Source organism: Myotis daubentonii, chromosome 3 (genome assembly GCF_963259705.1).
Source record: "Myotis daubentonii chromosome 3, mMyoDau2.1, whole genome shotgun sequence".
Taxonomy (NCBI): domain Eukaryota; kingdom Metazoa; phylum Chordata; class Mammalia; order Chiroptera; family Vespertilionidae; genus Myotis; species Myotis daubentonii.
The window spans coordinates 58,512,857-58,538,724 of NC_081842.1; the positions used below are offsets into that span (position 1 = coordinate 58,512,857).

The 25,868-nt window shown below is 40.2% G+C and overlaps 1 protein-coding gene across 4 annotated transcripts in view; it reads right to left on the reverse strand.

The window, feature by feature from the left end:
- LOC132230335 (protein mono-ADP-ribosyltransferase PARP14-like) overlaps positions 1–25,868 on the reverse strand; it is a 181,123-nt gene that overhangs the window by 45,174 nt on the left and 110,081 nt on the right. Inside the window, exons 3-5 of one of the 4 annotated variants that reach the window (XM_059687651.1) lie at positions 25,441–25,474; positions 14,734–14,970; positions 11,762–11,998 (exon numbers count right to left, since the gene is read on the reverse strand). The exons of 1 other annotated variant lie outside the window; for it this stretch is intronic. In XM_059687651.1, coding sequence (XP_059543634.1) covers positions 11,762–11,998; positions 14,734–14,970; positions 25,441–25,474 — 508 coding nt within the window. The remainder of the gene's footprint in view (positions 1–11,761; positions 11,999–14,733; positions 14,971–25,440; positions 25,475–25,868) is intronic. 2 more of the 4 variants (XM_059687652.1, XM_059687653.1) reach the window with 2 other exon arrangements.

Genomic DNA, 25,868 nt, shown 5'->3' on the forward strand with positions numbered 1-25,868 from the left:
AATGGGCAAAAACTAAAACCATTTCCCCTAAGAACAGGGACAAAACAGGGATTTCCACTCTCCCCACTCCTGTTTGACATAGTACTGGAAGTGCTAGCCATAGTGATCAGACATGAAAAAGAAATAAAAGGCATCCAAATTGGAAAAGGAGACGTGAAATTGTCATTATTCGCAGATGACATGATATTGTACATTGAAAAGACTGAAGACTCTATCAAAAAACTACTAGACATAATAAATGAATTCAGCAATGTAGCAGGATACATTAATACCCAGAAATCTATGGCTTTTTTATACACCAATAATGAATTTACAGAAACAGAAACTAAAAAAAATCCCACTTACCATTGCAACAAAAAATTAAGATACCTGGGAATAAATTTAACCAAGAAGTTAAAGGCCCTATACTCAGGAAATTACAGGTCACCGAAAAAAGTGATAGAGGAAGACATAAACAAATAGAAGAATCAACATCATTATAATGTCCGTACTACCCAAAGCAATCTATAGATTCAATTAAAATACCAACCGCATACTTCAAAGACCTAGAACAAACTCTCCAAAAATTCATCTGGAATAAAAAAAAAAGACCCCCCAATAGCTGCAGCAATCTTGAGAAAGAAGAACAAAATAGGTGGTATCTCAATATCAGATATCAAGCTATGTTACAAAGCCACTGTTTTCAAAGCTGCCTGGTATTGGCACAAGAACAGACATACAGACCAATGGATAAGAACAGAGAACCCAGAAATCGACCCAAGTCATTATGCTCAATTAATATTTGACAAAGGAGGAAAGAGCATACAATGGAGTCAAGACAGTCTCTTCAATAAATGGTGCTGAAAAAACTGGACAGATACATGCAAAAAAATGAAACTAGATCACCACCTTACCCAAAAATAAATTCAAAATGTATAAAGGACTTAAAAGTAAGATGGGAAACCATAAAAATCTTAGAAGAAGACATAGGCAACAAAATAGCAAACATGTCATAGTAATATCTTTACCAATAGCAGATATGTCATTGCAATATCTTTACAAATATAGCTCCTAGGACAATGGAAATGAAGAGAAAATTAACAAATGGGAGCACATCAAAATAAAAAGCTTCGGCACAGCAAAAGAAACCATCAACAACAGGAAAGCCCAATGCATGGGAGAACATATTTGCCAATTTTATTTCTGATAAGGGTTTAAAATTTATAGGGAACTCATACAAATTAACAAAAGGAAGGTACAAACCAATAAAAAAATGGGCAAAGAACCTAAATAGACACTTTTTGAAAGAGGACATATAGAAAGCCGAGAGACATGAAAACATGCTCAAAGTCACTAAGCACCCCAGAGATGCAAATCAAAACAACAATGAGGTACCATCTCACAGCTGTCAGAATGGCTATCACCAACAAAGGACAAGTGCTGGTGAGGATGTGGAAAAAGAGGAACCCTTGTGCACTGCTGGTGGGAATGCAGACTGGTGCAGCCACTGTGGAAAACAGTATGGCATTTCCTCAAAAAATTAAAAATGGAACTGCCATTTGACCCAGTAATCCCACTTCTAGGAATATATCCAAAGAAAACAGAAACACCAATCAGAAAGCATATATGCACCCCTATTTACAATAGCTAAGATTTAGAAACAGCCTAGGTGCCCATCAGCAGACTAGTGGATTAGAAAACTGTGGTACATCTACACAATGAAATACTATGCTGCTGTAAAAAAAAGGGGGGGGGGAATTCTTATCATTTGCAACAGTATGGATGGAACTGGAGAGCATTATGCCAAGAAAAATAAGCCTGTCAGAGAAAGATAAATATCACATGATCTCACTCATTTGTGGCATATAATGAACAGCATAAACTGATGAACAAAAATAGGCACAACAAAACAACAAGAAAGCCCACTGCATGGGAGAACATATTTGCCAATGTTATCACTGATAAGGGTTTAATCTCCAACATTTATAGGGAACTCATACAACTTAACAAAAGGAAGATAAACAATCCTATCAAAAAATGGGCAAAGGACCTAAATAGACACCTTTCAAAAGAGGACATTCAGAAAGCCAAGAGACATATGAAAACATACTCAAAGTCACTAATCATCCGATAAATGCAAATCAAAGCAACAATGAGGTATCATCTCACTCCTGTCAGACTGGCTATCATCAACAAATCAACAAACCACAAGTGTTGGAGAGGATGCAGAAAAAAGGGAACACTCGTGCACTGCTGGTGGGAATGCAGACTGGTGCAGCCACTATGGAAGACAGTATGGAGTTTCCTCAAAAAGTTAAAAATGGAACTTCCATTTGACCCAGTTATCCCACTTCTAGGAATACATCCCAAGAAACCAGAAACACCAATCAGAAAGGATATATGCACCCCTATGTTCATAGCAGCACAATTTACCATAGCTAACATCTGGATACAGCCTAAGTGCCCATCTGTAGATGAATGGATTAGAAAACTGTGGTACATCTACATGATGGAATACTATGCTGCTGTAAAAAAGAAGGAATACTTACCATTTGCAACAACATGGATGGAACTGGAGAGCATTATGCTAAGTGACATAAGCCAGTCAATGAAGGAAAAATACCACATGAACTTACTCATTTATGGATAATAAAGACCATTATAAACTGATGAACAAAAATAGATATGGAGGCAGAGAAGCATCGAACAGACTGTCAAACTACGGCAGGAAGGCTGGGGAGGGTTGGGGGGTGGAGAAGGGGGAGGTAAGAGATCAACCAAAGGACTTGTATGCATGCATATAAGCATAACCAATGGACATAAGACACTGGGGGGTAGGGGAGACTGGGGAAATGTCATGGGGGGGTGGGGAAGGAGACATATGTAATACTCTTTGTAATACTTTAAGCAATAAAACAAAATAAAAACATAGGAACAGAGACAGAGAAGCATCAAACAGATGGTCAAACTTCAGTGGGAAGTTGAGGGGAATAAGAGATCACCCAATGGATTTGTATGCATGCATATACACATAACCAATAGACACAGACACTAGCAGGGTGAGGGCATGTGCTGGGTGGTGGGGTAGGTGGGGGTAGGTGAATGGGGGGAAAAAGAGACATATGTAATACTATATGTAACACTTAAAACAATAAAAATTTTTAAAAATAAAATAAGCCTCAATTAAATACTTCCTATTTTTAGTGGTACTCATGTAACTAGGCATTCTGAAGACACACCCAACTGCCCCATGCCCTCAAGATGTTCAAGAGCCCCAAAGTTGTCAACTGCCAACATTAGCTAGGAGCTAAGTTCTAGAGTAGACAGCTTTATGTAGCTTTACCTTCACCCAAGGAACACTAGATCTTTCATTCTATTTTAAGCTAAAACATACCTTCATCCCATCTTCTCCAACTTATAAAAGCTGAAGGGAGGTTCTTCCAAGTGCCCCATGAAGCAATTTATCTTAAGTGGGTGGCATATCACATGATCCTATCTCATGCTCTCCCATTTAATCCCAAACACGTTGTTTCTTCTTTCCCTAGGAAGTCAAGTTCCCTAATTCCTCAGCCTTGACCTCTGAACATGAATGGAATCTCCAAGCCGGCTTTGCAAGTGTCTCAGAGAACTGGCAATTTATGTCTACAAAACCCTCAGGAGTGCTTCCCTGAGGTTCAGCTGGACATGGTTTTCATAGGGTCACTGCACCCACTGATCTTGTGAAATCACCCCCATTAACTTCTGAATGATGATCCTGACTGGTGAAAGGGGACGTAGTGATACTTTCTAGGAGCATATGCGTTTCTGAGTATTTCGTTATCTGAACTTGTTGAAATTAACTTGAGAATTTCTGCAAGTGTACAGCTAAAAAGCAGATAATCTCTTTTTTTTAAACACAGTATTTCCAGGATTCTACGAATTATATATTTTTCAGTTATCATAGGTAGAGGCTTAGAAGAGAAACTTTATATCTTTCAACAATGTGACATTACTTCTTTAATGTTTGAATCACTGGACACATTAAGTATCATATCCCAAATGAATAGGATTTCTAACTGGATTACCAAGGAAATATATGAATAAAAATAAAATACATCAGGATTTAACTGATAACTAGGGCGATATAGGCAGATGCGTCCCAGGTCTTGTCCTGGAGCAGATGGAGTAAGCAGCTGGAACTAATAACACCCACCCCGAATTGACGAAATTACTCAGCTGGAGACGGTTTGCAGCCGGGAAGGGTAGAGCTCCCCTGGAAAGGTAAAAAACCAGGGATCTTGGCAGGAAAGTTTGCCAGACCTCTGAGCCCAGAGGGTCAGAGGGAGACCGAGTGGCAGACAGCCGCGTCTCTTGGGACAGGCACAGCCCCTGACTGGTGAAAGGAGATCCGAGGGATTGCTGGTGCCTGGGGTTTTGAGATCTGGGTTCTGTGATTACGGAGGACTGAGCCTATAGGGGCCAGCCTGAAGAGCTGACCAGACCATGCAGTGCCGGTAAGAGAGGAGCTTACAGAAATTCAGCCTTCCCCGTTTCCCCGGCCGGTGTCTGTTTATTTTCACTGAACCCTGTTCATAGGACATTTTGGATACAGATACTCACCTGTGCTGAAGAGAGGGAGAAGGTGCAGATGAGTGGAATCTGGGGAGAGTCTGGGGAGAGAGGGGGGGCTGGGAGAGGTGCCAGCGAATTGAGTGCTGAGACACCCCTGGGCCCAGGACTGGGGCAGCCATTCTTTCCAGGGTGGGACTCCTCCACCTAGCCCCCAGGCAAGGAGCACAGCCACACCCAGATGCCACCCTGAATGAGATGAAGGATTAAAATAATCTGATCAGTCCCTGGGAGTTAACAGGGTCTGGCCTATAGAGGGACTTTCAGTCCCAGCAATAACACAGAGCAGGGTAATGATTAAAGAACCAGCTCTGGGCAGTTGACCTCCCCAAACCAGTTTTAAGTGCAATAGAGAAAATAAACCCTTGCTACTGGATAGAGAAGCTGTATAGCCTCAGAGGCCAACCCAAAAATACTGCCACCCAGAGGCTGAGCCACAAACTGACTCTTAGCTAAACACAAATTAAGGCAGTCTGGGACACAAATACGGCCTGCTTTAAAATCAGGACTGTGGTTTACAACACGGAGGAACAGTGTATCACAGGGATATTCAACACTCTCCTGAATACCTGGCAAGACCAAGGCGAGCCAGACTGAAGAGTAGAAGAACCGAAGGACCTTCACTACTGCAAATTTTTTTTCTTCTTTTTTCACCTTTTAACTAAGAAACCAATTTTTTTTTCTTTTTCCATCACCTGATTTTATCCTTTTAAATTATTACATTTTTATTTTTAACCAGTATTATTACTGCTACCATTTTACCATTTTTTAAAGTGCCATTTTATTTTCTCTTTATTTTATTTTGGGATTAGTGTTCTCCATTCTATTTTCATCGTTCCTTTAGCATCAATTTTCCCTACCTCAATTTTACCTCTATGCTAAAACCCTCTTCCTCACTTTTCCCCTTTTGTCCTCTTTCTCTTACCCAATTCCTGCTTTAGATTTTCCCGATTCCTTCTTTTTTTCCCCCTGTCAAAATTTCACCCTACTTATATATCCTATTTCCACTCCACTGCTCTAAATCCTTATACACCTATCCCTTATCTTTCTTCACTATCCAAAAATTTTTTTCTCTTCTTTTATCTTTCTATTGTTTTGTTGCTGTTTGCTTGATTGTTGAGTATATTGTTGTTGTGTGTGTGTGTGTGTGTGTGTGTGTGTGTGTGTGTGTGTGTTTAGGACTGGTTGTCAGGTTGTTTTGCTTTTTGTTTTTATTTTTTTCTACTGCTTTTCCCCTCCCTCCACTCACCCTCCCCCTGTTATTTTTGTGCTTCTGTTTTCCCTTGCCACTCTTGATATTATTGGTTAGTTGTAGTTTGCATTCATCACCAGGGATCTGCTGCTGGAATTTGTTGGGATTACTGGCGGTTCTATCGGAGTTTTCACCTCATATAGTCTCTTCCCCTCTTCTACTTCATTCTCTCTTTCTGCTCTTTTTTTTTTCTTTTTCCCCCCTCCTTTTTCCCAATTTCATTTTTGTGCTCCTCTTTCTTTCTTTCTTTTCTTTTCTTTTCTTTTTTCTCTTTTAACTTTTTCTCTTCTTTCTTCCTTATCCCCTAATCATCTTAATTCAGGTGGTCACCTTTATTTGAGGTTATTAATATGGTGAATATATTTGTGTTCAGTGCCTGGTACGTTGTGCCTTGTTGTGTTGTATTATGTGCCCTTAAATCAACAGCAGATCCAAGCAACAGCAGCCTCCTGATCACCACACCCTCTGAGGAACAGCAGCTGTCCGTGAAGCCATCCCCCACCAGCCAGAAGAGCCACCAAAGCTGTGAACAGCACCCACCAGAAGAGCTTCTGCCAACTGAGGAATAGCTGCTACGGCAACTGCCCAAGGAGAAACCACAGCACAAGGAGCCACTGCCACTGAGGGAGGAGCCACTGAACGACTCAACATCTAGATATGTCAGTGAGATCAAACATGGGTAGAAAAAGAAACCCCCAAAGGAAAGAAAAGCAACTAAGTGATACAGAGGCATGCAACATGACAGAAAAAGAATTCAGACTAAGGGTCCTAGCGTGCATAAACTGGATGGAGGAAAAAATCAACAACATATACAAGAAACAAGAAGAAAGAGATGAAAAAATCAACTACTTATGCAAGAAGCAAAATGAAACAGATGAAAAAAATCAACAACTTAAGTAAGACCCAAGAAGGAATGAAGAGCGATATAGCTGCAATAAAAAACACCATTGAAAGTATCAACAGTACACTAGGAGAAGCGTAGGACCGAATTAGTGAATTAGAAGACAAGGAAGTAAAACACACCCAAAATGTACTGCAATTGGAAAAAAAAATTAAAAGACAGGAGGAGAACCTAAGGGAGCTTTGGGACAACATGAAACGAAACAACATACGAATAATAGGGGTTCCAGAACAACAGAAAGAGGAACAAGAATTAGAAAACCTATTCGAAGAAATAATATCAGAAAACTTCCCTGAGGTGGGGAAGAAAAAAGTCACACAAGCACAGACAGTCCCAAACAAGGTGAACCCGAAAAGACCCACACCAAGACACATCATAATTACCATGGCAAATGTTCAGGACAAAGAGAGAATCTTACAGGCTGCAAGAGAGAGACAGAAAGTTACATACAAGGGATCTCCCAATAAATCTAAAAATTTCTCAACAGAAACACATCAGGCCAGAAAAAAATGGACAGAAATTTACAAAGTGATGCAAAGCAAAGGACTGAATCCAAGAATACTCTATCCAGCAAGGCTATCATTCAAACTTGAAGGGGAAATAAGAAGCTTCAAGACAAAAAAAGGCTAAGGGAGTTTATCACCACCAAGCCAGCAATGCAAGAAATGCTAAAGGGACTGGTGTAAAAAGAAGAAATACAAAGCTCAGAAAGAAAAGAGCCACACACAAAAAAAGAAATGGCTACAAACAAGTACCTTTCAATAATAACTTTAAACGTAAACGGACTAAATGCTCCATCCAGTTTATGCACGCTAGGACCCTTAGTCTGAATTCTTTTTCTGTCATGTTGCATGCCTCTGTATCACTTAGTTGCTTTTCTTTCCTTTGGGGGTTTCTTTTTCTACCCATGTTTGATCTCACTGACATATCTAGATGTTGAGTGGCTGAATGGATAAAAAAGCATGACCCATACATTTGCTGTCTCCAAGAGAACCAACTCAGAATAAGGGACTCACACAGACTGAAAGTGAAGGGATGGAAAAATATCATTCAGGCAAATGGAAAGGAAAAGAAAGCTGGGGTAGCAATACATATATCGGACAAAATAGACCTCAAAGTGAAGGCCATAACAAGAAATAAGGAAGGCCACTTCATAATACTAAAGGGATAATACAACAAGAAGATATAACCCCGATAAACATATATGCACCCAATACAGGAGCACCCAAATACATAAAAAAACTCCTGGAAGATATCAAAGGAGAGATCAACAACAATACAATCATAGTAGGGGACTTTAATACACCACTGACATCACTGGATAAATCCTCTAGACAAACAATCACCAACAAAACAGCAATTCTAAATGACTCACTAGATCAGATGGACTTAATTGACATCTTCAGAATGCTTCACCCCAAAGCCACGGAATATACATTCCACTCAAGTGCTCATAAGACACATTCAAAAATAGACCACATATAGGGTCACAAACAAAGTGTCCCCAAATTCAAGAAGATTGAAATCATACCAAGCATCATCTCAGACCACGATAGCATATTAGAAATAAACTACAACAAAAACAACCCCAAACACTCAAACACTTGGAGGCTGAATAGCATGTTATTAAATATTGGTTGGGTTACCAATGAGATCAAAGAAGAAATTAAAAACATCCTGGAAACTAATGACAATGAAAGCACAACAATCCAAAACCTATGAAAGCAGTCCTGAGAGGGAAGTTTATAGCTCTACAGGCCTATCTCAGAAAACAAGAAAAAATGGTAGTAAATCATCTAATTCTACAACTCAAAGAATTAGAAAGAGAGCAACAAGAAAACCCCAGAGTGAGCAGAAGGAAGGAGATAATAAAGATTAGAGCAGAAATAAATGACATAGAGACCAAAAAAACAATACAGAAAATCAATGAAACCAAGAGCTGGTTCTTTGAAAGGATAAACAAGATTGACAAACCTCTAGCCAGGCTCACCAAGAAGCAAAGAGAGAGGACCCAAATAAACAAAATCAGAAATGATAGAGGCGAAATAACAACAGACCCCACAGAAATACAAATGATTATTAAAAAATACTATGGACAACTCTACTCCAACAAACTAGACAACCTGGAGGAAATGGACAAATTCCTAGAAAAATACAACATTCCAACACTCAATCAGGAAGAATCTAAAAATCTCAACAGGCCAATAACCTTGGAAGAAATTGAAGCAGTCATCAAAAAGCTTCCAGCAAACAAAAGCCCAGGAGCAGACGGCTTCACAGGGAAGTTTTGCCAAACATTCAAGGAAGATCTAAAACCTATCCTCCTCAGACTACTATAAAAAATTCAAGAGGAAGGAACACTTCCAAGCCCATTCTATGAAGCCAGCATCACCCTAATACCAAAACCAGGTAAAGACAACACAGTGAAAGAGAATTACAGGCCAATATCCCTCATGAACATAGATGCCAAAATTCTCAACAAAATCTTAGCAAATTGGATCAAGAAGTACAGCAGAAAGATCATACACCATGACCAAGTTGCATTTATCCCAGGGATGCAAGGATGGTACAATATCCACAAATCAATAAACGTGAGACATCACATAAACAAATTGAAAGAAAAAAACCACATGGTCATATCAATTGATGCAGAAAAAGCATTTGACAAAATCCAACACCCATTTTTGATAAAAACACTCAGCAAGGTGGGAATAGAAGGATCATACCTCAACATAATAAAAGCCATATATGACAGGCCCACAGCCAACATCATACTCCATGGACAAAAACTAACGCCATTTCCCCTAAGGACAGGAACAAGACACGGATGCCCACTCTCACCACTCCTGTTCAACATAGTACTGGAAATATTAGCCATTGCAATTAGACAAGAAGAAGAAATAAAAGGCATCCAAATTAGAAAAGAGGAAGTAAAACTGTCCTTATTTGCAGACGACATGATATTATACATACAAAACCCTAGAGACTCCATCAAAAAACTACTAGACTAATAGACGAATTTGGCCATGTAGCAGGGTACAAAATTAACGCCAAGAAATCTATGGCATTTCTATACACCAATAGTGAACTTTCAGAAATTGAGACTAAAGAAACAATCCCATTTACCATCACACTAAAATAATTAAGCTACCTAGGAATAAACTTAACTAAAGAGGTAAAAGACCTCTACTCAGAAAACTACAGGACGTTGAAAAATGAGATAGAGGAAGACATAAACAGATGGAAGAATATATCATGTTCATGGATTGGTAGAATCAACATCATTAAAATGTCCATACTACCCAAAGCAGTCTATAAATTCAACACACTTCCCATTAAAATACCAATGGCATATTTCAGAGATCTAGAACGAGCTCTCCAAAAATTTATCTGGAATAAAAAAAGACCCCGAATAGCTGCAGCAATCCTGAAAAAGAACAAAGTAGGTGGGATCTCAATACCAGATATCAAGCTGTATTACAAAGCCACTGTTCTCAAAACTGCCTGGTACTGGCACAAGAACAGACATATAGATCAATGGAATAGAATAGAGAGCCCAGAAATCTGCCCAAACAAATATGCTCAATTAATATTTGACAAAGGAGGCAAGAACATACAATGGAGCCAAGATAGTCTCTTTAATAAATGGTGTTGGGAAAATTGGACAGATATATGCAAGAAAATGAAACTAGACCACCAACATACACCATACACAAAAATAAACTCAAAATGGATAAAGGAGTTAAATGTTCGACGGGAAACCATAAAAATTCTAGAAGAATCCAAAGGCAATAAAATATCAGACATATGCCAAAGCAATTTCATCACTGATACAGCTCCTAGGGCACTTGAAACTAAAGAGAAAATGAACAAATGGGACTACATCAAAATAAAAAGCTTCTACACAGCAAAAGAAACCATCAACAAAACAACAAGAAAACCCACTGCGTGGGAAAACATATTTGCCAATGACATATCTGATAAGGGCCTAATCTCCAAAATTTATAGGGAACTCATACAACTTAACAAAAGGAAGATAAACAATCCAATCAAAAAATGGGCAAAGGATCTAAATAGACACCCTTCAAAAGAGGATATTCAGAAAGCCAAGAGACATATGAAAACATGCTCAAAGTCACTAATCATCCAAGAGATGCAAATCAAATCAACCATGAGGTACCATCTCACACCTGTCAGACTGGCTATCATCAACAAATCAACAAACGACAAGTGCTGGAGAGGATGTGGAGAAAAAGGAACACTCGTGCACTGCTGGTGGGAATGCAGACTGGTGCAGCCACTATGGAAGACAGTATGGAGTTTCCTCAAAAAACTAAAAATGGAACTCCCATTTGACCCTGTGATCCCTCTTCTAGGAATATATCCCAAGAAACCAGAAACACCAATCAGAAAGGCTATATGCACCCCGATGTTCATAGCAGCACAATTTACCATAGCTAAGATCTGGAAACAGCCTAAGTGCCCATCTGTAGATGAATGGATTAGAAAACTGTGGTACATCTACACGATGGAATACTATGCTTCTGTAAAAAAGAAGGAACTCTTACCATATGCAACAGCATGGATGGAACTGGAGAGCATTATGCTAAGTGAAATAAGCCAGTCAATGAAGGAAAAATACCACATGATCTCACTCATCCATGGATAGTAAAGACCATTATAAACTTATGAACAATAATAGATACAGAGGCAGAGCTGCCTCAAACAGATTGTCAAACTGCAGTGGGAAGGCCCTGGAGGGTTGGTGGGCAAGCGGGAGGGGACTTGTATGCATGCATATAAGCAAAACCAATGGACACAAGACACTGGTGGGTAGGGGAGGCCAGGGGATTGTCAAGGGCAGGGGGAAAAAAGGACACATATGTAATACCCTTTGTAATACTTTAAGGAATAAAATAAATTTAAAAAAAGACTTTAACTGATAACTATAATAATAAGATCTGTTAACATATTTAAATTATTCCAGGTAAGGTGTACAAAATCAGGCTAATAGACATTACCTTCTCTGTCAAAAAATTCTATCAGAGCTGAACTCTCTTCAGGAAAATATTCAATACTGACAACTCTTCCCCCTCCATTTTGAGGATTTTCAAATAAACATTTCAAATTATAGGAGTCAATGCCAGGTGGCAGGTTTTCAACCCTGATCATTTTTGTTGCTTCCAGAAGTCTTGGAGAAAGCTGAAGTTGTGTCACTGCATAGCGCATGAAACAATCTTCAACAAATTTCATGACATCTGCAAACCAAAATTAATCAATCAGAAAATTATTTCTTTATATTATACAACATACTGTCTGAATTAACAGAGATAAAGAGGGGACATAAGCACTCAATTTTTAGGTGCAAGATTTTAATTCCTAAATATGAATTTACTTGCCCAAAATTCCCAGTCTCTGAACAATGATGCATCTATGAATGTCTTACCACAGAGTTGTGTCCCTACCTCTGCTCACAGCCCACTCCAGCCCTCCTTGATCTAACCACCTGCGTAATCTCTACTATTCAAATCTCCTCACTTCACCCCTTTCTCAAGTCTTTCAATGGATCCCCATTACCTGCAAGCATGAGTTCACACTCCTGAGCTAGGTGAAATATGTCTTTTGCTATTTGACTCTAAATTAATTTCTAAATATCACCTCTGGTTATTCCATGACGTTCATTTTATTTTCATACTGCCACAGAAACTAGTCATTATTTTCAAAACCATTCTCCTTTGTCTTTGTTTATATGGTTCCCTGTGCTTGACATGCCCTCCTCCAATTTTTTATCTTGGTCCTATTCCTCCTTCAGGACTCAACCCAATGATCTCTTTCAAATAAATAAATATTGATGCTGGGCCCATATTGTGTCAGGCGCTGTGCTAGGAGCTGGGGAGGGAGTTGAATACAACAAGTTCTGGAACATTCACCCTCTAGGGAGGAACTCTTGAAAGCAAACAAGTGATCTATTGTGGTTTCAATTGGGGCCAGAAGACTAATATTGGCACTCAGACAAGGATTCACAGAGTAAGTCGTCACCAGTCTGAGTTTTGAAGGATGAAGAAGAGTTTGCCAGATACATAAGGGAGGAAGCATTTCAGGCAGAGGGAACAGCAGTGACATTGAACATAGTATATTGGGGACCTGATAGCCTGGTACTGCAGGAGTCTAAGCTTCATGAAGGACAGAGGCAGGGCAAAGCCACACTGCCTTGTTTGGGTCCCCTTTCCTCCCATTCCCCACAGCCGGCTGTTCACAGCCAAGGGAGGCAACTTCTCCTCTTGATCTTCACTGTTCATTTGTGTATTGGTTTCCACCCTGCCCCATAGGAGTTCCTGAGAAGCAGAGACCAAGAATTATTCATCTCGGCAACATCAACATCTCATATTACTACTACAGCACCTAGACATGTGCACATAGTAGGCATTCAAAACTATTGCTCAATAAACAAAAGCAGGTCCATCTAGTTATTCCTTTATGAGAAATAATCATAAACTTGAAAGTAGAATAGCTCCCTTATTGGGTCCTTACCATGTCCTTACCAGGAACGATGTGAAGAGCTTTTCAAACATTATTTCTTTAATTCTCACAGAAACTGAATAAGGCAGGTGTTCTTATCCCCATTTTATAGGTGAAGAAAGCAAAGCACACAGAGGATAGTAACTTGGCCAACCTCAGATAATTACTTAAATGTGGAAGCTAGAATTTTGACATCATGACCTCACTCTTTATTTTTTTTAATCCTCACCCAATATATGTTTTTGTTGATTTAAGAGAGAAAGGAAGGGAGAGAGTGAGAGAAACATCAATGTGAAAGAAAAACATAAGCATCAAACCCAGAACCTTTTGGTGCATGCGATAACATTCTAACCAATGGAGCCACCTGCCAGGGCATGACCTGTGCTCTTAATTAACCATTCGACTGCCTCAGCTATGGAACAGTGAGGACTTGGAATTGGGAAATGTCCCCGTTTTTCTGGAGATGGCTCTTCCAACTCACAGACTCCTCCCACAGACCTCAAAGAGCACTCATTTTCTGCATCACATGCACTTACTCTCCGTGCATAAGTAGATGACCCTGAAAACACTGAGAAGATATATGGGAAAGGGGATAACAGAACAGGCTGTATAGAGGTCTGCTGCCAGGGTTCGAATCCAGTTATTCATTTATTAGCATCTCTGCACCTCTGTCTCCTCAGGTGTAAAATGAGAAATTATAATAATAATCTCAAAAAGTTGTTGAAAGGAATAAATTAAGTAATACATGTAAAGAGCTTAGCATAGTACCTGACTTACACTAACAGCATTTGAGTGCTAGCTAATATTATAATTATTACTTTCAAATCGAATTTAGTAACACAGATCCATATTTACTTCTCTCAATGAGGTAGCACGTGAAAACACTCACTCCTGTGCTCAGAATCAATTTAAGATCCATGAACTTCACTTAAGATTTTCACTTAGGCCGAAACCGGTTTGGCTCAGTGGATAGAGCGTCGGCCTGCGGACTAAAAGGTCCCAGGTTCGATTCCGGTCAAGGGCATGTACCTGGGTTGCGGGCACATCCCCAGTCGGAGATGTGCAGGAGGCAGCTGATCGATGTTTCTCTCGCATCGATGTTTCTAACTCTCTATCTCTCTCCCTTCCTCTCTGTAAAAAAAATCAATAAAATATATTTTTAAAAAAAAAGAAAAGATTTTCACTTAGGTGTGTTCTTTCTCTCTCTCTCCCCCACCCCCTCTCCGTCTCTCTTACACACACACATACACACACAACTCATACAATAAATTTAATTCATTAAACATGCCATAATTTGGATTCACAACAAAATTGCTTCTCTTTCAAATAAAAAAGGATCTATATTAACTTGGCGTCCTCTCTTACCAGCTACTAACAAGAGTGTAACTTTCAGAGACATTCTATTAGCTAGGTGTCCCAAATCCCAAAAGTGCTGTGCAAAGAAGACAGAACATGAAGGGTCAGTCCATCTTACCTATGTATGTTCGAAAGGTAACTACGCCAACATCAAAATCTCGTATTACTTCCACTTCAAAATCAGCACTGGACAGGCCACTTATGCTCTCCACCAACCAGGTTAGCATCATGTCAGTCACATTTGCTTTGAGATTTTCAAATGCAACCAAAGAGGGAATATTTTCACATTGCTTTGGGATAGCTTCTATTTTTTCTGATCTTTTGTTGAGAGAGATTTGTGTATCTTCTGATGCATCTGATTTTAGGGATACAAAAGAAGTCAAGGTGTTATATTTATCTACCATGATTTCAGCAAAGTAAATTATCATAAGACACTGCCCTTTTTCCTTCCCAACCTCTTAGCTAGCTCAAATAAAAACAGATCTTAGAGGTCTTTTAGCTTAAATGAATTGTGATGATGATGTTCAATTTTATAACACCTTTTTCTGCTAACATATACTTCTATCACAGCACCATAGTGATTGAACTCAGTTTCTCAAAGGTAAAGAACATGTTTATGCATCCTGGTATTGCTAGCACATGGTATATACTTGAGGCTCAATGAGTGTCTGTTGAATTGGAGATTTAGTGCTTGGACCACTGGAGGAAAGCAAGAATATCTGATGATGCCAAACATGAGCATGATCTAACTCTTTATGCTCTGAAAAGCAGTACTTCCCATCACTAAGGGGGAAAAAAGATGCTGGCACTGAATGACTAGGGGATACACAGAGATGGTAAAATGGCCTAGAGGCTATACATGTACATCAAACTCAGTGAATAGCAATCACTCCAGCCAGCTTGTTCCTCCCCATTGTTGACCATAAGTGCGTTACACATATGCATAAGGACAGTCTTACTCTATGCTTAATCCAGTGCAGAGAAACATGATGGGCACAATAGGATCTTTAGACATTCTTTGCACAAATATACAGTTGGAGCCCTTGGTATGTTAAAGGTACTGGATATGTGGAGAGGGTACATACAAAAAACATTGGATAAGGAACTTATTTCTAATGGAGGTATTCAAGAAAAATAAGAAAAGAAACTGACATTTGTAAATGTTTTTTTTTATATGTTTTCTTTTTTTTTCTTTTCTTTTTCTTTTTTTTTATTGCTTAAAGTATTACAAAGGGTATTACATATGTGTCCATTTTTCCCCCCCGCCCTAGACAGTCCCCTAGCCTCCCCTATCCCCCGGTGTCTTATGTCCATTGGTTATGCTTATATGCATGCATACAAGTCCTTTGGTTGATCTCTTACCCCCCTACCTCCTGCACCCACCCTCCATGGCCTTCCCGCTACAGTTTGACAATCTGTTTGAGGCAGCTCTGCCTCTGTATCTATTATTATTCAAAAGTTTATAATGGTCTCTATTATCCATGAATGAGTGAGATCATGTGGTATTTTTCCTTCATTGACTGGCTTATTTCACTTAGCATAATGCTCTCCAGTTCCATCCATGCCGTTGCAAATGGTAAGAGTTCCTTCCTTTTTAGAGCAGCATAGTATTCCATCGTGTAGATGTACCACAGTTTTCTAATCCATTCATCTACTGATGGGCACTTAGGCTGTTTCCAGATCTTAGCTATGGTGAATTGTGCTGCTATGAACATCGGGGTGCATATATCCTTTATGATTGGTGTTTCTGGTTTCTTGGGATATATTCCTAGAAGTGGGATCACAGGGTCAAATGGGAGTTCCATTTTCAGTTTTTTGAGGAAACTCCATACTGTCTTCCACAGTGGCTGCACCAGTCTGCATTCCCACCAGCAGTGCACAAGTGTTCCTTTTTCTCCACATCCTCTCCAGCACTTGTCGTTTGTTGATTTGTTGATGATAGCCAGTCTGACAGGTGTGAGATGGTACCTCATTGTTGTTTTGATTTGCATCTCTCGGATGATTAGTGACTTTGAGCATGTTTTCATATGTCTCTTGGCTTTCTGAATGTCCTCTTTTGAAAGGTGTCTATTTAGGTCCTTTGCCCATTTTTTGATTGGATTGTTTATCTTCCTTTTGTTAAGTTGTATGAGTTCCCTATAAATTTTGGAGATTAGGCCCTTATCAGATATGTCATTGGCAAATATGTTTTCCCACACAGTGGGTTTTCTCATTGTTTTGTTGACGGTTTCTTTTGCTGTGCAGAAGCTTTTTATTTTGATGTAGTCCCATTTGTTCATTTTCTCTTTAGTTTCAAGTGCCCTAGGAGCTGTATCAGTGAAGAAATTGCTTTGGCATATGTCTGAGATTTTGTTGCCTTTGGATTCTTCTAGAATTTTTATGGTTTCCTGTCGTACATTTAAGTCCTTTATCCATTTTGAGTTTATTTTTGTGTATGGTGTAAGTTGGTGGTCTAGTTTCATTTTCTTGCATATATCTGTCCAATTTTCCCAACACCATTTATTGAAGAGACTATCTTGGCTCCATTGTATGTTCTTGCCTCCTTTGTCAAATATTAATTGAGCATATTGGTTCGGGCCGATTTCTGGGCTCTCTATTCTATTCCATTGATCTATATGCCTATTCTTGTGCCAGTACCAGGCAGTTTTGAGAACAGTGGCTTTGTAATACATCTTGATATCTGGTATTGAGATCCCACCTACTTTGTTCTTTTGCAGGATTGCTACAGCTATTCGGGGTCTTTTTTTATTCCAGATGAATTTTTGGAAAGTTCGTTCTAGATCTCTGAAGTATGCCGTTGGTATTTTAATGGGAAGTGCGTTGAATTTATAGATTGCTTTGGGTAGTATGGACATTTTAATGATGTTGATTCTACCAGTCCATGAACACGGTATGTTCTTCCATCTGTTTATGTCTTCCTCTATATCTTTCTTCAACGTCCTGTAGTTTTCTGAGTAGAGGTCTTTTACCTCTTTACTTAAGTTTATTCCTAGGTAGCTTAATTTTTTTGGTGCCATGGTAAACGGGATTGTTTTTATAATCTCTCTTTCTGAAAGTTCACTATTGGTATATAGAAATGCCTCAGATTTCTTGGGGTTAATTTTGTATCCTGCTACATTGCCAAATTCATGTATTAAGTCTAGTAGCTTTTTGATGGAGTCTCTAGGGTTTTGTAGGTATAATATCATGTCGTCTGCAAATAAGGACAGTTTTACTTCCTCTTTTCCAATTTGGATGCCTTTTATTTCTTCTTCTTGCCTAATTGCAATGGCTAACACTTCCAGTACTATGTTGAACAGGAGTGGTGAGAGGGGGCATCCCTGTCTTGTTCCTGTTCTTAGGGGAAATGGTGTTAGTTTTTGTCCGTTGAGTATGATGCTGGCTGTGGGCCTGTCATATATGGCTTTTATTATTTTGAGGTATGATCCTTCTACTCCCACCTTACTGAGAGTTTTTATCAAAAATGGGTGTTGAATTTTGTCAAATGATTTTTCTGAATCAATTGATATGACCATGGGGTTTTTTTCTTTCAATTTGTTTAAGTGATGTATCAAGTTTATTGATTTGCGGATATTGTACCATCCTTGCATCCCTGGGATAAATCCTACTTGGTCATGGTGTGTGATCTTTCTGATGTACTGCTGGATCCGATTTGCTAAGATTTTGTTGAGGATTTTGGCATCTATGTTCATGAGGGATATTGGCCTGTAATTCTCTTTCACTGTGTTGTCTTTACCTGGTTTTGGTATTAGGGTGATGCTGGCTTCATAGAATGAGCTTGGAAGTGTTCCTTCCTCTTGAATTTTTTGTAGTAGTCTGAGGAGGATAGGTTTTAGTTCTTCCTTGAATGTTTGGTAAAACTCCCCTGCGAAGCCGTCTGGTCCTGGGCTTTTGTTTGCTGGAAGCTTTTTGATGACTGCTTCAATTTCTTCCAAGGTTATTGGCCTGTTGAGATATTTAGATTCTTCCTGATTGAGTTTTGGAATGTTGTATTTTTCTAGGAATGTGTCCATTTCCTCCAGGTTGTCTAGTTTGTTGGAGTAAAGCTGTCCATAGTATTTTTTAACAATCATTTGTATTTCTGTGGGGTCTGTTGTTATTTCGCCTCTATCGTTTCTGATTTTGTTTATTTGGGTCCTCTCTCTTTGCTTCTTGGTGAACATGGCTAGAGGTTTGTCAATCTTGTTTATCCTTTCAAAGAACCAGCTCTTGGTTTCATTGATTTTCTGTATTGTTTTTTTGGTCTCTATGTCATTTATTTCTGCTCTAATCTTTATTATCTCCTTCCTTCTGCTCACTCTGGGGTTTTCTTGTTGCTCTCTTTCTAATTCTTTGAGTTGTAGAGTTAGATGATTTACTACCATTTTTTCTTGTTTTTTGAGATAGGCCTGTAGCGGTATAAACTTCCCTCTCAGGACTGCTTTCATTGTGTCCCATAGGTTTTGGATTGTTGTGTTTTCATTGTCATTAGTTTCCAGGATGTTTTTAATTTCTTCTTTGATCTCATTGGTAACCCAGTCAATATTTAATAGCATGCTATTCAGCTTCCAGGTGTTTGAGTATTTTGGGTTGTTTTTATTGTAGTTTATTTCTAGTATTATGCCATCGTGGTATGCGAAGATGCTTTTTATGATTTCAATCTTCTTGAATTTGGGGATACTTTCCTTTTGACCCAATATGTGGTCTATTTTTGAAGTTGTCCCATGAGCACCTGAGAAGAACGTATATTCCCTGGCTTTGGGGTGAAGTGTTCTGAAGATGTCTATTAAGTCCATCTGAGCTAGTGAGTCATTAGGATTGCTGTATCTTTGCTGATTGTTTGTCTACAGGACTTATCCAGTGCTGTCAATGGTGTATTAAAGTCCCCTACTATGATTGTATTGTTGTCGATCTCTCCTTTGATATCTTACAGGAGTTATTTTTATGAATTTGGGTGCTCATGCATTGGGTGCATATATGTTTAACAGGGTTATATCTTCTTGTTGTATTGATCCCTTTAGTATTATGAAGTGGCCTTCCTTATCTCTTGTTAAGGCCTTCACTTTGAGGTCTATTTTGTCCGATATAAGTATTGCTACCCCAGCTTTCTTTTCCTTTCCATTTGCCTGAAAGATATTTTTCCATCCTTTCACTTTCAGTTTGTGTGAGTCCCTTCTAATGAGGTGGGTTTCTTGTAGACAGCAGATGTATGGGTCATGTTTTTTCATCCATTCAGCCACTTGATGTCTTTTGGTTGGAGCATTTAGTCCATTTATGTTTAAAGTTATTATTGAAAGGTACTTGTTTGTAGCCATTTCTTTTTGTGTGTGTGTGGCTGTTTTCTTTCTGAGCTTTTTATTTCTTCTTTTTATACCAGTCCCTTTAGCATTCCTTGCATTGCTGGCTTGGTGGTGATAAACTCCCTTAGCCTTTTTTTGTCTTGAAGCTTCTTATTTCCCCTTCAAGTTTGAATGATAGCCTTGCTGGATAGAGTATTCTTGGATTCAGTCCTTTGCTTTGCATCATTTTGTAAATTTCCATCCATTCTTTTCTGGCCTGATGTGTTTCTGTTGAGAAATCATTTGATATTCTAATGGGAGATCCCTTGTATGTGACTTTCCGTCTCTCTTTTGCGCCCTGTAAGATTTTCTCTTTGTCCTGAACATTTGCCATGGTAATTATGATGTGTCTTGGTGTGGGTCTTTTTGGGTTCACCTTGTATGGGACTCTCTGGGCTTGTGTGACTTTTTTCTTCCCCACCTCAGGGAAGTTTTCTGATATTATTTCTTCGAATAGGTTTTCTAATCCTTGTTCATCTTTCTGTTGTTCTGGAACCCCTATTATTCGTATGTTGTTTCGTTTCATGTTGTCCCAAAGCTCCCTTAGGCTCTCCTCCTGTCTTTTAATTTTTTTCTCCAATTGCAGTACATTTTGGGTGTGTTTTGCTTCCTTGTCTTCTAATTCACTAATTCGGTCCTCCGCTTCTCCTAGCCTACTGTTGATACTTTCAATGGTGTTTTTTATTGCAGCTATATCGCTCTTCATTTCTTCTTGGGTCTTACTTAAGTTGTTGATTTTTTCATCTGTTTCTTCTTGCTTCTTGCAGAGGTTGTCGATTTTTCCCTCCATCCGGTTTATGCACTCTAGGACCCTTATTCTGAATTCTTTTTCTGTAATGTTGCATGCCTCTGTATTACTTAGCTGCTTTTCTGGAGAGTCCTCCTTCTCTTTCCTTTGGGGGTTTCTTTGTCTACCCATGTTTGATCTCACTGACATATCTAGACGTTGAGTCGTTCAGTGGTTGCTCCCTGGGTGGCAGTGACTCCTTGGTCTGTGGTTGCTCTTCGGGCGGTTGCGGTAGCAGCTGCTCTTGAGTTGGCAGCAGCTCCTCTGGTGGGTGCTGTTCACAGCTGTGGTGGCTCTTCTGGCTGGTGGGGGGCGGTTTCACATACAGCTGCTGTTCCTTAGCAGAGGGTGTGGTGCTCAGTAGGCTGCTATTGCTCGGATCTGCTGCGTTGATTTAAGTGCACAAAATACAACACAACAAGGCACCACGTACCAGGCACTAAACACAAATATATTCACAATATTAATAACCCCAAATAAAGGTGACCACCCGAATAAAGAGAATTAGGGGATAAGGAAGAAGGAAGAGATAAAGATAAAAGAGAAATAAGAAAAGAAAACTAGGGATCAAAAAAGGGAGTGCAAAAATGAAATTGGGAAAAAGGAGGGGGGAAAATAAAAGTGAGAAAAGAAAAGAAAAAAAAAAAGAGCGAAAAGAGAGAATGAAGTGGAAGAGGGGAAGAGACTTTTTATATGAGGAGAATACTCCTATAGAACCGCCACAAATCCCAGCAAATTCCAGCAACAGCTCCCTGTAGATGGATGCAAACTAGAAACAACCAATAATATAACGATGAAAATAGAATGGAGAACACTAATCCCAAAATAGAATAAAGAGAAAATAAAATGGCACTTTAAAAGATAGTAAAATGGTAGCAGTAATAATGCTGGTTAAAAATAAGAAGGTAGTAATTAAAAGGGTAAAATCAGGAAAAAGAAGATGGAAAAAGAAGAAAAGAAAAAAGAAGAAAAAAAAAGGAGAAAAAAAAAGAAAAAAGAAAAAAAATTGGTTTCTTAGTTAAAAGGTGAAAAAAGAAAAAAAATATTGCAGTAGTGAAGGTCCTTCGGTTCTTCTATTCTTCAGTCTGGCTCGCCTTTAGTCCTGCCAGGTATTCAGGAAAGTGTTGAGTTTCCCTGTGATACACTGTTCCTCTGTGTTGTAAACCACAGTCCTTATTTCAAAGCAGGCCTTATTTGTTTTTCAGACTGCCTTATTTTGTGTTTAGCAAAGAGTCAGTTTGTGGCTCAGCCTCTGGGTGGCAGTGTTCTGGGGTTGGCCTCTGAGGCTATACGGCATTGAAAATCCTTCTATAGGCCAGACCCTGTTAACTCCCAGGGACTGATCAGATTATTTTAATCCTTGATCTTGTTCAGGGTGGAATCTGGGTGTGGCTGTGCTCCTTGCCTGGGGGCTGGGGGGAGGAGTCTCACTCTCCGGAGAGAATGGCTGCCCCAGTCCTGGGCTAAGGGGTGTCTCAGCACTCAACACTCAATTCGCTGCCACCTCTCCTGGCCCCCCTTCTCTCCTCAGTCTCTCCCCAGATTCCACTCCTCTGCACCCTCTCCCTCTCTTCAGCACAGGTGAGTGTCTGTATCCGAAATGTCCCATGAACAGGATTTGGTGAGAACAAACAAACAAACGCCGGCCGCAGAAATGGAGAATGCTTAGGTTCTGTAAGCTCCTCTCTTACTGGCACTGCATGGTCAGGTCAGCTCTTCAGGCTGCCCCCTTTAGGCTCAGTCCTCCGTGGTCATAGAACCCAGTTCTCAAATCCCCTGGCAGTTCCAGGAATCCCGCAGATCTCCTTTCCCCCATTCAGGGGCTGTGCCTGTCCCAGGGGACGCGGCTGTCTGCCATGCGGTCTCCCTCCGACCCTCTGGGCTCAGAGGTCTGGCAAACTTTCCTGCCCAAATCCCTGGTTTTTTTTACCTTTCCAGGGGAGTTCTGCCCTTCCCGGCTGCAAACCTACTCACCAGCTGAGCAATTTCGCCAATTCGGGGTGGGTGTTACTAGTTTCAGCTGCTCACTCCATTTGCTCCAGGACACAACCTGGGATGCATCTGCCTATATCGCCGCCATCTTCTTTCTTTTTGACATTTGTAAATGTTTATCATGGCAGAGTAAAATGTCATGTGCTTATCAAATCCATTTTGTTTTCTTTCTGGGAAATATTGCCCAGACTTCCTACAGTTAAATTCCTATAGCAGAGTTCCTGTGGCTAATGGAATATGGGAAGAAGGGGTGAATTCCACTTCCAAGCATGACCAATACGTGTCTCCTTCATATGGCTCTCCATTCTCTCTTGCAGGCCATGTATCAAGGGGGCTTGGATTCCCCAATGACTGCATAAAGCAGTCTACACTCCACCCACCACCCTAGCTGCCAACTACACTGCACTGTGATCTGGGGACTTGTTTGTTACAGCAGTTAGATCACCCCAATAAATAAATACACACACACACACACACACACACACACACACACACACACACACTTATGCCAAATAAAAAATAGCTTGAGGATTCAATAGCAACATAAACTAGCATTCAATAAGTCATGAATGACAAATCAGGGTGAGTACTGGACTGGAGGTGAGGCCTTATAAGTTCAACACCTAACTCTGCCACTCTTTAGCCATGTGACCTTGGGCACATCTTTTAATTTAAAAATGAGAGTATTGGACTGAGTGAATGATAAGAGCCTTGCTATCAATACAGTTTTATCACCCCACTATTAGAAGCTTCATCACAAGAGAGGCATTGCCATATAAAGAGCACCAACAATTAAGTCAGGAATCCAAGAAAAAGAGATAAAGGGATTGGCTGGCTTGGAAAAGGTTTAGAGAAGAGGAGGAATCTGAGTAGATTTTGAAGGGTCTATCGGATTTAGGTAGAGAAAAGTGGGGTAGAGAGTACTGTGAGCAACAGAATACAGGCAGAGTATAGTGTTGTGCCAAACTATGTAGGAAATGGTGATCTGACCAAAAAAGCTTAAGGAGCTCTCATGTACAGAGATGTAAGAAATGAGGCCAGAAAAGTCAGCTTCAGCCAGAATGGGGTCTGGACTTTATCTTGCAGTTGGTGGTAAGGTGAGCCAGGGAAGGTTTCCATGAAAAAGATGACCAGATATCCCGCAATACAAAGGACTGGTCAGATTTAAGGAGAAGGACATCAGGTACAGAGAGACCAAGCAGGGTATTCCTGCCATGCTGGATTTGTAAAGTGATAATGGGGGCCTGGGGTGAGGGAGGAATGAATGAGACCAACATATGTGAAAGCTTAAAGAAAAGACAAATTTCTAGTAGGTGATGGTCAAACTGGTTATGCACTTGAAGAGAAATAAAAAAGACAGAAGAGGGCACTGGTTTGGAGGCAGATGACACATGTGGCTTCAGACACATTGGCACTAACATATTTTCTTACAGGAAGGTCAGGCACAGCTCTGGGATTTAGAAGAGGGTCCAGGCTTGAAATATAGACTTGAAATAAACGGAATTTGATGACCACAAGTGACCAGTATTTCTCTGCTCTTGTTCGTCTCTCTTCTAGTTCTTCCATTTGCTGGTTTCCACCTTTGAGCCCCAAACCAGCTCAGTGTCGCCTGAAACAGGACACTGGCTTAGTGCTCATACCCCCTGATGTTGGTGTGTGCCTTTCCCTGCTCTGTTACTGCCTGTCAATCATTAACCTGAAGCTATGGGTTTCAGGCATGTCTAGTGCCTTCATGGTGCTGTGTCCTCTGCTCTCCTCATCCCTTAGTAGTGGGACCTACTAGGCAACCACCTCCATCTTCATTTTGATCACCATACTAATGAATTAATAGAGTTCTGACAATGGACCCAAGAGCCCTGACAATGACCCCAAGTTCTCATCCTAGTACCATTTTCAAAAAGAGTAAGTTGCAAAAATCTAAACATGTTCTCAAGACAATTTCTACTTTAGAAGAAAATACTTACACATTTTTGGAATTTTCTTTTCCCTAAGATCTGGATATGTATCACTTTATCTCTCTTGCTCAGCCATTCATTACATTTCACGTTTTCATCCCCTTTATAACACCATGCTTAGCCCAGAAAGTGGGGTAGAGAGTACTGGCTTCTTTAGTAAATGTCAGGGGCCACAGGCTAACACCCAGACACGAGTTAAGCAACAGACTCCACAACAGCCACTAGGTGTCCGGCTCTCTCACAGCAGATGGGGGAGAGGAGCTGCTGCTCTGGAGGGTTGCACCCCATCCTGCACCCAGCACTCAACCTTTCATCCACAGAGGACCCACACCTTCCTGTAGTGGCTTCTGAGGACAGCAGATCCCACACCCAGTGCTCAGAAACTGACTTGGCCACAAACAGCACCCACTGATACGTCATGCACTTGCTTCTCGATGGCAGCTTGGGCACAAGTGGGCTCTAAAGGTCAGTTCATCACCTTCCGCCAGGCCCTCTTAGTCCTCCGCTCAATTGAAAGGTATCTCCCAGCCCCCACAGAGAGAGCTGTTTTCATCCTTCTGACCTGAGCCTTTAGAGCTCAAGTGGCTGCCCCAGTGTTCACCCTCTGAACAGCTGGCTGAGAGTATACTGAGAATGAGCCCAAGGCACCGCCAAGTTGAGAAAAACCTGCCTTGTGAAGTAAAGAGGATAAGGATGATGTATGTCTACAAGTGCCATCTTTAATCAAAGCAAAACTGCCTCGTGAAGGCCAGTCATCTCAATTGAGACCTTACCTGGTTCATTGGCATGTTCTTTGGTCTTGGATTCCTGAAATTCAAACAATAAAGTAGCATGCATAAATTGCCAATAATGCAAATTTCTTTACATTAAGAAAATGTTCCTGAAACCAGCCTGGAGATACAGGGTCAACAGACAATAGTGAAAAACTCCAGCAATAATGCTTTCCAATGCTCCCCATGTGTAATGCCACCTCCAGTTACTCAGCGCAAAAAACCACTGGTAAATATGAGTCAAAAATAACAGAAACTCCAGTGAATACCAAGTGTCCAGAGCAAGGGGTAAGATCTTCATCTTTTCCCCATTTAACATTTATTGAGTCTTTCCTATTAGCACTGTGCCATTTGCTTTACACTGGTTGTCTCATCCAACCCTCACAACAATCCAGCAATCCAACAAGGTAGATACTATTACTATACCATTT